This window comes from Elephantulus edwardii, unplaced genomic scaffold, assembly GCF_000299155.1.
Source record: "Elephantulus edwardii isolate Elephantulus edwardi_28Jun2011 unplaced genomic scaffold, EleEdw1.0 scaffold00068, whole genome shotgun sequence".
NCBI lineage: Eukaryota > Metazoa > Chordata > Mammalia > Macroscelidea > Macroscelididae > Elephantulus > Elephantulus edwardii.
Window position 1 is genome coordinate 936,750 of NW_006399818.1, and position 14,447 is coordinate 951,196.

Sequence of the window (14,447 nt, forward strand, 5' to 3'; positions counted from 1 at the left end):
TGTGTGTGTGTGTGTGTGACACTGGGGCGGAGGGGTGTACACACACACACACACACACACACACAATCACCCATGGCCTTTAAGTGGATTCTGACACGTAATGACCCTTTCTTTTTCTGGTTTCTGAAGCTGTAAATCTTGGCCAGCTAGGCTGGCTTCCCTTTGTCTCACAGAGTGCCTGGTGTTTTTAAACCACAGAATTTTCCATTAGTGTCCAACACTTCAGCATCTAGTGGGGGGTTTTGTTTGTTTTTTAGAGAATTTCATTTATCTTTAGGTTTATACATAACTTTTTGTCCAGCTGTGCTTTAAATACTTATGCCAAGAGCAAGTCCTCTCTTTCTATCTCAGAATGAGTTTGGTGCTGATAAAAGAATGCTGCTACAAACTTGTCTGCTTGAAGTAAATTTCTTTTTTTATTTACTCTTAGGAATTAGAAGCTTATGTAGATGATATAGATATGGACAATGATTTCCAAAAGGATGATTTTTATTGCTTGTCTCAAGAAGACAGAGAGAGACAGAAGCGTGAGCATGAAGAATCTAAGAGGGTGCTCCAGGAATTAAAATCTGTGCTGGGATTCAAAGCATCAGAAACAGAAAGACAGAAATGGAAGCAGCTTTTATTTAGTGATCATGGTAAGCATTGACTTCAGAGTAAAAGGTAGTTTCAATTTGGGGAATTCTCTTTTTCTATAAGAACCATAGTTCTTATTTTTAGGTATAAAATTCTTAAGGCTTTCATTTTTGGTCTTCGTTAGTAAATACACTGTCTTTGTTTTTAGATGCAAAATCAATTTGAATATTAACAAAGTAGGTGTATTGTCATATTGGAAATATGAAATATTTTTATCACCTATTTCAGTTTTTACTCTGTTTTGAAATGCGTAGTAAGTTGAGCAATTTGTATTTTAAATGCAATTGTTATTTTCAGAATTTTAGATTCTGAACCTTTTCCTCTTTATGTTACTATATTATTAAAAAGCCTTAGTGAAACAACAAATTTGTAATGCATGTTTACTATTAAAAAAAAATCAATAAAAATCTGGCCATGTATAGCCACATCATTACGGAATTAGAGCAACCGAGTGGATGAAGAGTGAAGGAGCTTCTGTGTACATGCTCTGTACTCTGAATTGAGTAAGACTGTAATTACTACTGATGCCATACATTCACCTTAAACCCATTTATGTTTATTCATGTTTCTCACCCTTTCTTTTGCATCTAACTTCATTAGAGATTGGGAGGAGGAGGTAGAAGGTTAAGGTATACAAAAGCTCAATACTTGATTATATCAGCCTCCTTAAGAAATGAATGCTTGTTGGTTTCTAACATGATGTAGTGAACATCTCTATTTTAGAATATCTGCAGGGATCCTCAGTATCACAGTCTTTTTACACACACCTCTCTTCTTTTACTCTTTGGATTACCTATACTTCTGGAAAGCTCATTAGAGCTCTCCTTTTCTTTTAGGAAACCCACCGGCCTTTTAGGAAGATAATTTTTTTTTCTTGTCTAGATCTTCATTTCTTGATTTTTGTCCCACTCTTTCTTCCATTTCCCCCTTCTAGCCTAGGTTCTTATTAGATCATACTCAGAATTTATAATCGCTTTCTGGCTGGTTTCTGGTTTTAGGACCTTTTTTTCTTCTAACCTATCTTGCCCTCTTTCTGATCTTTCACAAATACTACACTGATAATAGCTCCATCTTAAAAGCCTACAATCAATCATTCTTTCTCTCAAATGTAAAACTTCCTGGTTACAAGCCTTTCCATCATATCAAATTATATTCTCCAATGTTCCTAATATAGATACTATTTAATTAGAGTGTGTTTTCCCACATTTGCTAATTTTAGTCATGGAAAAGAAAATCCATTCTGAAGGAACCCTGGTGGCCCAATGGACTAAGCATTAGATTACTAACCGAATGATCTGTGGGAGCAGAAGAGGCATTCTGCTTCAGTAAAGATTTATAGCCGTGGAAACGCACTACAGTAGGAATCAACTCGATGGCAGCTTGTTTTTACTTCCCTTATTGAAAATTCTGCCTTCTCCCCAAGCTGTGCTCTCTCTCAGTCTCTTCTTCTTCTTGAAACTTCTGACTCCACAGCACTGGCACCTATTTTGCTACTACAGACCTGCACACCAAGGTTGTCACTATGGTGAAATGAATATTAGATCTTAAGTAGCAAAGCATATTGCAGAGAAGAGAAATGACTGGGACTTCCCAGAAATAGCAGGAAAGGCTCCTGGAGCCTCCTCATCCCTGTATTGCCTTCTTCAGCCCTCATGAGTTCTATGTTTTGAGCATGTTGTTTTCTCAGGGATTAGTACTGTGTCTAACAGTATGGTAGTCTCCTTACTAAGAGTTTTATTATCTCCCACAACATTCATTCAGCAATTGTTTTTCATTCAACAAGTGGTTATTGAGCATTTATTACACTTCAGTCACTGTTTACTGCTATAGTCCCTAGGATATTGACAGAAACAAACTCCTTACCTTATGGAGGTTTACATTCTAGCACTTTCTTAACCACCCTCGTCAGTTGTTCCTCTTGTTACACAAATTATGTTCCCCGTAATTTTTATTGGTATCGTTTAAATACAATAGTCCTGAATAGCAATTAATTTTTAATAGATGTTGCATTATTTAAGGACTAACAGACTTAGAATAATACAATAAAAAGAAAATAGCATTGTATATCATAAACTTGTATCCTTTTTTATTTGACAGTTTGTTCATAAAGCTTTAAAATTATCCTGTAGGCATTGTGGGCATAATGGAAGGGGAAAAAGGTCTTTTCAGGTATATGCTTTTGATGCAGTTTTTATTCAAAAAGACAATAATGTTGTACGTTTAGTTGTGACAATAACTACCAAGCTGCTGATGCCATAAAATGTTTTTCCCATGAAAAATGTCAGTACGTCTTCCAGAGTTGTTTTCATCTCTGCCTACAGGGGTAAAGTCCGAATGGAATTAGAGAGGGAAACTCTGCACTGGAACCTGCTGTGGCCATTTTTTTTCTTTGTTGCTGCTTCTCTAGTGGAGTTACTGCAGCTTAGGGATCTGTTTCTTGGAACTGGACACATTTTACAAAAATTTTTTAAATAAACGCCAGATCTTCAAGAAGCACTTTCTTCTTCTTCTTCTTCCATCATGCTTCATAATGTATTGTATTGTACTAACCCCTCGTACTTGGAGGAGAGAACTGCCTAGCAAGCAACCCACTGCCTACTAACATCAAGAGGGGCTAAATAAAACTTCATTTTCCTTGCAAGGACAACTTCTGCCGTATGGATATGTATTTATGTATTATGCTTTGTATAGTAGTTGACCTGGAATGCAGATTTTATTTATTTTGTATTTTTCTGTGGCATTATAAAATGTGTAGAATTTATGGCTTTATGATGAGTTTCTTGGTTGGCACATACAGTGAATTACAGTTACATTTTTTCCATATTATTTTAACTTATAAATATATGTATTGAAGATATGAGTACTATCTGGATTATTTCTTTCACCCGCCATATTCAATGAAAGCCATGGCAATGCTTCTCTAATGTGATGGTTTGCAAACGTTAGTATCTTATCAAAATCATTTGGAGACCTTATAAAGCACAGCTGACCAAATCTCAGAATTTCCAACTCAGGAGGCCTTGGGGATGGTCCTAAAAAGTTGCATTTCTAATAAATTTCTTGGTGTTACTATTGATTTGGGGCCATACTATGAAAACTACTGTTTTCATATTTTTAGTAAGATAATATGTGAAGGGTTTTAAAAATCTCACATCAAATTTCTATCTCATTTCATTTCTTAGGTATATTATTTCATAAAGTTCCCTGGTTTTCTAAATTTATATTGTTTCAGTGAGAAAGTTTTGTTTAGATTTTGTTTGTTTATTTATTGTACTTTTTATGAAGAATACTACTTAAAGTTTAAATTTAAAATTTAAACCATTGCTGTATCCTTATTTTTTTTTCTTTCCTTTTTTCCCTCCCTCCCCCTTTGAAGCTGTGTTGAAATCCTTATCTCCTGTAGACCCAGTGGAACCCATAACTAATTCAGAGTCATCTATGAATTCAGATGTGGGGGAAGTTGATAAAAATGACCCTGAAGACAAAAATAATAAACACTCTACAACGGACAGTGAAATAAGTAGGACTGAGTATTCATATGAAAATCTTCTAGAGGATACAAATAAAGACAGTTCTGCAAATGAAGTCTTCCTTGAAGGAGTTCAAGAAAGAGTTTGCTACCAGTGTGAGAGAGAAGATGAATCACAGCAGGCAGATACAAGTGAGCCGTCGACTGTCCAGCCAACTCCGAGAGACTCAGTACAGCCCTCCATTAAGCAGAGGCTGGCACGCCTACAACTGTCACCAGATTTTACCTTCACTTCCGGCCTCGCTGCAGAAGTGGCTGCTAGATCCTTCTCCTTTACCACCATGCAGGAACAGACTTTTGGTGACGAAGAGGAAGATGAAGAGCAAATAACACAAGAAAATAATGGTGAGGCAGAAGAACTATAAAAGCCATGGCTCCCATGAAGGATTTTACATTGTTCTATTATGAAAGTGTTTTAGTTTCAACACTAGATATTTAACTGGAAAGGGAAAATGAGTGTAAGTTTACATGTATACCCAAAATACGAATTTACAGGAAGAATCCTGTTTGAACAGTTTCTCTGGAAATAGTAGTTACCTGTAAATGGCAGATCTTTTAGGAAAATAAAGGTAAGGGCTGTCTTGGGGAAACATCTGTTTTATCTGGGGCTTGATTGATTTTGGAATTCTCTAAGTACTTTTAATAAGAAATGAATTTATCATTTCTTGTCTAAATCTAGCATAAGGTGATTGGAATAAGAACATTAACACTTAGTATGATTCATTTTTACTGTATTCTTGCAGTTGATAACTGCAGCTCTATGTTAATAATAAGTTGTTTGTATTTTCCTTGTTTATACCAGTCATAAAACAAAGATACAGGTTCTGAATAAAAAAAAATTAATTCATACAATTCATGTGTTCTGGGATTTGAAACTAAATAGCTGTTTGAAAAGTACATGATATGCTGCTTATATTTTCCTTGTATATGTGTATATTTGGTGGTTAATTTTAAGATGTTCTAACAATTTTTAAAAGAAAACCTTTGTACCAATTGAAAAATAACCATTTTCCTTTGGGAGTTTTATCACTTTTGTTCTTGTTGCCATTTAAAGAGATGATGTCAAAGCGGGATCCCCAAGGTTGAAAACTCCATCCTCAACTTAATGGAAAGTTAATTTTATTTATTTATCCAAGACAGCTGAGTGTCATTAACACAGGACACTCACAATGCTCGTAAGCTTTATCGTCTCCACCTCAGTGATTTCAGGAGTCTCCTCTCTACCTAGCGCTTCATCTACCGACTAGTTCTTAAGAGACACTACTTTCCAGTGTCCAGTCCTATTTATTTTGTCTTAAAATTGCATTTTCAAAGAGTGGTGTTTTCAGGAGTACACTGGTTTTGGAAAAGGTAGCTTCTATGCACAAAGTTTATACCTATTATTTAGGGGGAAATGTTAGGATTAACATAATTTATGCTCCTATTTTAAAAAGGAAATTACACAGAGTCTCTAGATTATCTTTAGACTTCTTAAAAACATATTTGAATCCCTATCATTTTAGCAAGTCAACATAACATTTCTTCTTTCTAGCAGTACTGGAGGATTTTTTTGTTGCTTTCAATATTCTAATGATTTCCCCCCCCCTAAAGAAACACTTGATTTTGCTTTATGGGAATAGTACAAAGCCTTTGCACTATAAGGAACTTTGCAAGTTACCAAAATTCTAGGGCAACCATAAATAACATCTTAGGACCAATAGCTAAGCTTAGCTTGCCATTTAACTAAATTTCAAGAAATAAAAAATTGTTCTATTGGAATGAACAGGTATTAAACACCAATACTTAGGATTCACTTCCTTATTTATTTAGTATATTGGCTCATTTTCTCCCTTAAATTGAGATAGTACAATTACGGGGAACTTTGCCATCTTTAACTATGGTGTTAAACAAGGCAAATTAGAATTAACTCATTTTCAGTTAATTAGAAATTTCAAATCTAACCGTCTGCACTGTTTTAGTAACTATTGCTTACATAGTTCCTTGAAAACTCTATTAGTTGAAATTTTTACATAATGATCTTGGGACTTTAAATGAGTATCTTTCTGTTCTTTCATCTTTTTAAGGGATTCTACAACAATGTCTCGTTCCTCTGAACATCATATTCCTTGACTTATTCTAGTTTTCTCTTAAAATACTCTTAAATCAATTGTTTCTTGTTTGTTGCAATGAGCCACCTACATTACAATAATCTGAGGAGCTTGTTTTTAATTGTAGAGAGGAGGTAATGTTTGAGTGATTATTCGTGGATGCTTCTTGAATGGAACTAAATGATACTTATGCACTGGAAAATCCAAATACCTCTGTCTAGGACTTTTCTTCTTGATATGACTACTGTCATCGGAGACAAAAGCAAATAGTCCACTGGTTAGAAGTAGGCATTCTTGTTTAGGTTTGTTTGTTTGTTTGTTTGGGTTTTTTTGTGGTGCTTTTTTTGGGTTTTTTTTTGGGGGGGGTGAGAATTTTACATGTTATCAGACCTTCAACTGGTGTTAATGGCTATTTCCTGTGTCCAGCAGAAACCCTTTGGGATAAAAACATCTTATGAGGAAAACTTACAATTCTGGCTTCCAAATTTTACAGATTTATTTTCACAGGATTATTCTCTTGTTAGAAGTCATCATCTTATAGTTCTCATCATAAACATGCTCAGACTAAAACAAAGTTAGGATACAACCTAAAAAATATACTTGAGACGCTAGGTCAATTTTGGAGACAGTATTTTTACTCTTTGCCCCTAATTAGTCATGGCAATAAATGATCTGGTGAACATCATCATGCCTTAAGTCTTCTTTTTAAAAAAAAGTTCATTAAAGTTCACTTATCTGGAAAATCTAGGTTGAGATTCTTGTATTGTCTCACTTTATAAATTAAGTCCTCATTAAAATAATTGTACATCCAGTATGTAAATACATTTAATTGGTAGCTTATCAATTGACTTAAGTTTGATTCTTAAGTTATTGGACACAAACAAGTCTCTTATGTCTCTTTTTAAGGCAAATTAAGGAAATTTAAGAATATGTTTTTAAACCTTCATTACAAAACTAAGCCTGGACCTATCAGAAGAAAAGAAACAAAAAAGAACAGAGTAGAAATAAATTTAAAAACAGAAAAATAATACCAGAAGTTGGTTCTTTGAAATAAACAAATGACAAAAAAACCAAACAAACAAACAAACAAACAAAAAACCCCACAGATAGCCAAAATGGAAAATGAGAGAAAAAATTATAACTGATCCAATAGAGAGAAAGATAATTATGCCAGAATAATATTAACAGCTGTACAGGAAAAAACTGCCAGGGATGTGTCCTGTCTCCATACCTTTTCAACCTGTATGCAGAACAGATCATCCAGAGGCTGGGCTCTATGAGGAGGAATGTGGGGTCAAGACTGGTGGAAGATCTAGCAACAATCTGCGATATGCAGATGACACAACCCTGCTTGCTGAAACTGAAGAGGACCTGACGTGCTTGCTGCAGAGGGTCAAGGACTGCAGCCTCCAATATGGATTGAGGCTCAATATCAAGAAGACAAAGATTCTCACCACTGGACCAATTGCTGAGATTGTTCACAGCTTCAGTTTGCTTGGCTCCACAGTCAACACTTTTGGCACCAGTAGCCAGGAAATTAAAAGGTGTATTGCGATGGGAAAGTCTGTTGTTAGGGACCTCTTCAAAGTACTGAAGAGCAATGGTGTCCTTCTGGAGACTAAGGTGCATCTGATACAGGCCATGGTCTTTGCAATCACTTGTTACGCATCAGAGAGCTGGACAGTGACTAAGGAGGATAGAAGGAGAATTGATGTCTTTGAGGTGTGGTGCTGGAGAAGAGTATTGAGGGTACCATGGACTGCTAGGAAAACAAACAGATTCATCCTGGAAAGGGTCAAACTTTGTGGCTCCTTGGAGGCAAGGATTCTGAGGCTCCGTCTAACATACTTTGGACATGTTGTAAGGAGGGACATCATGCTTGGTAGGGTGAAGGGACAGCGCAGGAGGGGAAGGCCCTCTATGAGGTAGATTGATTCAGTGACTGGGGCAATTCGGATGGGTGTATCGGAGATGGTATGATTGGCACAGGACAGAGCGGAGTTTAGGGCTGTTGTACATAGGGTCGCTATGAGTCGTAAGCGACTTAACGGCACATAACAACAACAACCACCACCTAGATGAAGCTGGTAAATTTCTAAACTTACCCAAACTGGCTCAAGAGGGAATAGAAGGTTTCAATAGACCTCTAACAAGTAAAGGTGTCAAATAAACAATCAAAAATTCCAACAATGAAAGTCCTGGACCAGCCAACTTCACTGGAGAATTCTGCCATTTAGGGCACTAACAACATTATTGTTTGAACTACTCTTTAAGCACTACTGTGTATCAAAAAGATCGAGAAGAAAGGGATACTCCCTATGTAATTTTATGTAGCACACATAACCCTTATGTCAATACCAACCAAAGAAACCACAGATACAACTACAGACTACCATCTCTTATGAATACACATAAAAAATCTTCAACAAAATATCAGGCAAACAGAATCCTACAACATATTAAAAGAGTCATACACCATGATCAAGTGAGATTTATTCCAGGAGTGCAGGAATGGTTCAGCATTAGACAATCAACATAATTCACTACATCAATAGGACAAAAGGAAACCATGTGATCATCTCTGTGGATGCTGAAAAGGCTTTTGATAAACTCCTAAACACTAAAACAGACTAGAAGTACCTCCATATGAGATCAGGGCATATGTGTAAGGCTGATAGCCAACATTATGCTTAAGAAAGTTTGAGAACTCTCCCTTTGAAATATGCACTAAGAAAAGGGTGCCCACTCTCACTACTTCAGTACTGTATGAGAAATCTTAACCAGAGTGAAACAGCAAGGAAAAGAAAAGGTATTCAGATTGGGGGTGAGTGGGAACAACCAAACTCTCTACGCTGAAGTTAATTTAGACTCATATCTTCCATTGGATCTGACACTGGATCTGTACATGAGAGGGTTGGTGGATTTGAAACACCAGCCATTTGATCATTGGCCCATTACATAACATTATGCCACTAGGGAAAAGATGAAGTAAAATCATCTCTCTTACTAAGTGATGATGTTGTTGTTATGTGCCATCAAGTCGCCTGCGACTCATAGCAATCCTATATACAACAGCCCTTAATCCTGCTTATCCCTTGCCAATCCTGTTGTCTCGGACATGCCTATTCCCATTACCTCAGTGACTGAATCAATCCATCTCATCGAGGGTCTTCCTCTCCTCTGCTGTCCCTCCACCCTCCCAAGCATGATGTCCCTCTCCAAGAACTGATCCCTCTTTGCACCATGTCCAAAATATATTCCAAAGATGGAACTTCAGAATCCTTGCCTCCAAAGAGCAGCCTGGCCTCACCCTCTCTAGGACAAACCTGTTTGTTCTCCTAACAGTCCATAGTATATTCAGTATTCTTCTCCAGCACCTAAGCTCAAAGGCATCAACTCTCCTTCTCTCATCCCTAATCATTGTCCAGCTCTCTGACACATAGCAAGTGACTGCAAAGACCATGGCCTGGATCAGGTGCACCTGATTCTATATATAGAGTATCTCAGAGCTCACAAGAACATGTCAAGAGGCATTTGAAGAATGTAGCAGAGTTGAAGTGTAAAGTCAAACAAAAATCAGTTTGGTTTCTATATGCCACTGATGAGAAATGTGAACGGGAAATTAGGGAAACAACTTCATTAAAACAGCATCTAAGGGAGTTCTGGTGGCCTAGTGGCAAGAAGTTGCACTGCAATTCCAGAGGTACGTCGTTTGAATCCACCAGATGCTCTGCTGGAGAAGGAGGGCCAATCTCCTCCTGTACCAGTCAGAACTGATTTGATGGTACACACACAAAAGAAGGGGGCTTGGGGGGAACCAACAGCATCTAAGTGAATAAAAACCTGCGAATAACTCTAACCAGGGATATGAAGGATTTTTACAATGAAAACAAAAAAAAACACTGCTAAAGGAGATGAAAGAGGACTTAAATAAATGGCAAAATTATCCACATTTATGGACTCCAAGATATCCTACTGTTAAGAAATCAATACTACCCCAAGCTATTATAGAGTCAACACAACGATGGTCAAAATTCCAACAACCTTCTTCACAGAAATAGAAAAACTAATCTTCAACTTCATATGGAATGAAAGAGTTCCCAAATAGCTGAAACAATTTGGAAGCATATAAGTATGATAACTCACACTCTGATTTTAAAACATACTGTACTGGTGGTCTGATGGTAAGGAACTGCATTGCAAACCCAAAGACACACAGTTCAAATCCACCAGTGGCTCAAGCACAGAAAGATATATGTCAACTCTTGTATGCTATTTACTACATCTGAAAACCTGTCAGAGGGTCAGCTATGAATCTGTTCCAACTCAACGGTACACAACAACAACAATACAACTTCAGTAATCAAAATAGCCTGGTAGTAGAACAATACAGAATTGAGAGTCCAGACATAAACCCATACATTTCTGGTCTCCTCATTTTTACAAGGGTGCTTCTAATCTATTGATGGAGAAAGAACAGTGTCCAATAAATGGTATGAATAAAATTGAATTTCCACATGCAGAAAAATGAAGCAAGATAAAAAAACGAATTCTAAATTGTCTAAAACCGTAACATTATTAGAGAAGAGTAGGGGGTAATACTGTCAGAGCTAGATTTCAACAATACAGTTAGTAAAGACAATATATGAGAACTTAGAAATTTAAAACTTCTGTTACCAGCCAACTTTACCAAAATAGTGAAAAGTCAAGATATCAACTGGGATTATATGTCCAGAAAATATACATCTGAAAATAATCAAAACTATGTAACTTCAACAACTTAAAACCAAAATACCAAATAACCCAGTAATAAAATTAGCAAAGGACTTGAGTAGATATTTCATCAGAGGGAGTATTCATATAACCATTCAACACTTGAAAAGTTGCTCAACATCATTAGACATCAAGGACATGAAAGTCAAAACAACAACTCCCACAGGATGGCTCAGATAAGGGAGAAAATAACAAATGTTGGCTAGGATGTAGGGAGATTGGAACTCTTAAGCTGTTGCTGGTAGGAATTAAGAATGCTACAGTTTTGGAAAGTAGTCCAGTGATTCCTCAAAAATTAAAAGTAGAATTACCATTTGGCCCAGCAATCATACTCCTAGATGTACACCCCAAAGACTTGAAAATAGAGGACTCAATAGAGACTTGTCCATTGCAGTACTATCCAAAAATGTGGAAACAACCTAAAAATCCCTTAACAGGTGACAGGATAAAAAGTATGTGGTAAAATCACTAATATGGTATGACATTTATAAAAATTTTAAAAAAAAAAAGCAGGCAATGTATAGGGACCAAGATTTATTAGTAGTTACCCAGAGCCGTGTGGGAGAATGTGAGAAAATTGGGAGAGGGGCTAATAATGATGAAAAAATTTCCCTGATTAAGGGTTTGTTTTGTTGTTGTTATGTGACGTCGAGTCGCTTGCGACTCATAGCGACCCTATGTACAACAGCCCTAAACTCCGCTCTGTCCTGTGCCAATCGCACTGTCTCTGACACTCCCATCCCAATTATCCCAGTCACTGAATCAATCCACCTCATCGAGAGCCTTCCTCTCCTGCGCTGTCCCTCCACCCTCCCAAGCATGATGTCCCTCTCCAAGGACCGGTCTCTCCTCACAACATGTCCAAAGTATGTTAGACGGAGCCTCAGAATCCTTGCCTCCAAGGAGCCACCCGGTTTGGGTTACATAAATTATTGTAATGTCAGTAACTTAGTTTGGCAAGTTGTGTGATAAAACTTAAGTACAACCAGATACCACGTGGGATTTTGTTCCTTGAAAGTTTAGGCTTATGATTTCATGGACTATCCCAGTTAAGTGGCCTGATAACTATGTTTAGTGCTTCTGTTCTACCTCTTAGTTCATTGCATAGTACCTTGGGTCTTAGAAACCTGCAAGCAGCACCCAAGGCACAGTTGATTTTTACTCACCTGATACAACAAAGGAAGAAGTCAGGAAGAGGGACAAGATATGGAACGTGTGAGTGATTGCCTTCCTGATAACTGCCTCCTTTGCTATAAAATAAGAACTGGGTGGTTCCTGGCTACCATTACTGACTATTTTGTTGATTTTATTTTTTACTTTTCTTTTTTTGTCGTGTACCATTGAGTCAGATCCGACTGGCACAGGAGGATATTGCCCCTCCTTCTCCAGCAGAGCATCTGATGGATTTGAACTGTGCACCTTCCAGATTGCAGTGCAGCTTCTTGCCACTAGGCCACCAGAGCCCCCTCCATTATTATTTTGTGCAAAGATTCCTTAGATGAAATGTAATCAAAAGGGGGGATATTCAATTTCTCGTGGACTCTGGACTTTCTGGAGCCATAGCTGATTAATGAACCCCTGAGTATTTTATTCTGATATTATCATTAACACTTCTATCACAAATATCTACTGCAGTAATATTAAAAACTTAATTTTGACCTAAAGTGTAAAAAACCAAACAAAAATACCACATCAGTCTGCCTTGAGCATTACGCTTTTAAATTAACTATTTCTATGGAATCACATTGAAAACAACAGCTCAAAAGATTAGATAGGAACCACATGAGGCAGTGAATTTCTGTTAATGAGGGAGAAACAACTAAGAAAAGGTTTGCAGAGCTCAAGGAATGTAACCACCATCACTAAGAAATGAACAGAAAGAAATGAACTGAAGAAAAAAGACTCTACTACAGAAGAAATAGGCCCAAGTTTAAATTCCAGATCCTTCATTTAAAATGAGTGCAGGAGACCCAATAATGACCTTGAGGATATGCATTTTGTTTCTGCACAGTCCTTATTTTCTGAGTTGTGAGGCGATTTGTGATTTCTGACTTCTCAGTAGATAAAAAAGTTTTAAAGATTTTGATGCTGAAAAAAGATTGTTACAAATATGTGACTAAAAAGAAGCAAAACAAATTGAAGACTTCATTTTGTTAAATATTAATATTCTTACTTGTAAAATTAAAGTTGTTATAAAACTTTTAATGTTACAGGATAAGAAATACTGTGTTTTGATGAAGTTGATTAAATATGTTATTGGAGTGTTAAAAGGAACCTTAGAAATCATTTCACTCTAAAAATGTAAATTATGAAATATTTTTATGATTTTTTTATAAATTATGGGGGAAAGTTCATTGATTTGGTTTAATCATAGCACCGTGTTTTCAATACACAAACCAAACAAGAACAAATGTAATACTAGTATAACTTACCTAGATCATTGATTGAACAGTATCACACCATAAATGTCAAATAGACAACTTGAAGAACTTAATCTTTTCACAAAACTGAGGCAAATCCATTTAATCATTACATTTATTTAATAGTTCTTTAATTAAAACAATTTCCAAAATGTATTTTCCACTTTTCTAGAATACCCTGAAGGCGATTAAACTCTCCGTTTCCTGCTGAACTGAATAATATATGCCCTTTTAGTATGACCCCACATTGCCTCTACTTGGAGTTAAGTCTGTTTTTTACAGTTTCTGTATCTTCCCTTATAATCAGCTGTCACATTTTGTTGCTGTCTTGTGTGCCTGCCTCCTGCAATAGGCCCCTAATTTGCTGCTTCTAATCTGCTGTGTCCTGAGAAACCAGATTGCCAAGCTTGCTAGATGGTGTCTAAAGTAAGAGTAAGTAGACTGAGTGAGGTCCAACGGCCTTTTCTGTCAGTAAATTGCATGGGCTTGTGACACCTGTTTGGCTGCCCACCAGATTTTTCTTAGTTCTTAACTAAGAACTTTCTAAAACACGTGGTTGAGCATGCAATTGCCATATAATTTAAGTGTTAATTTAGTTTTTATATATTTGTGTTTCTAGGACTCTTATTTTATTCATTAATTCAACCTTTAAAGGTAAAAAAAAAAAGACCATCATCTTTTTTTAATTATTATTGGCTTGCTTACAATGTTCGGTATACATTGTGTTTCATACTATTCTTCATTCAACTATTTCATACAATCATTATCATGCATTATGTTTCATAGAGTCAGTCACCATTGGACTTGCCCATCATTACCCTGTCTTTTCACCCGCATCTTTCCCCTTTCCTTGCTCCCCTCCGTTCACCCACCAAACTGTGCAACTCTGTGGTTTTGCCCCCACCCAACATCAACCCTTTGCTCCCCTTGAGTTCCCATTCATGTTTTAATAGTTATCCTTCCATTTACAATAATGGTCTTAAGAAGTATTTGTCCTTCTGA

At 36.6% G+C, this 14,447-nt stretch overlaps 1 protein-coding gene across 1 annotated transcript in view; it reads left to right on the forward strand.

Annotated features, from left to right (window-relative positions):
• VEZT (vezatin, adherens junctions transmembrane protein) overlaps positions 1 to 5,017 on the forward strand; it is a 133,532-nt gene extending 128,515 nt beyond the window's left edge. The window contains exons 11-12 of the mRNA XM_006888488.1: positions 431 to 638; positions 4,013 to 5,017. Coding sequence (XP_006888550.1) covers positions 431 to 638; positions 4,013 to 4,530 — 726 coding nt within the window. The 3' untranslated portion in view covers positions 4,531 to 5,017. The remainder of the gene's footprint in view (positions 1 to 430; positions 639 to 4,012) is intronic.
• The last annotated feature ends 9,430 nt before the right edge of the window (positions 5,018 to 14,447 follow it).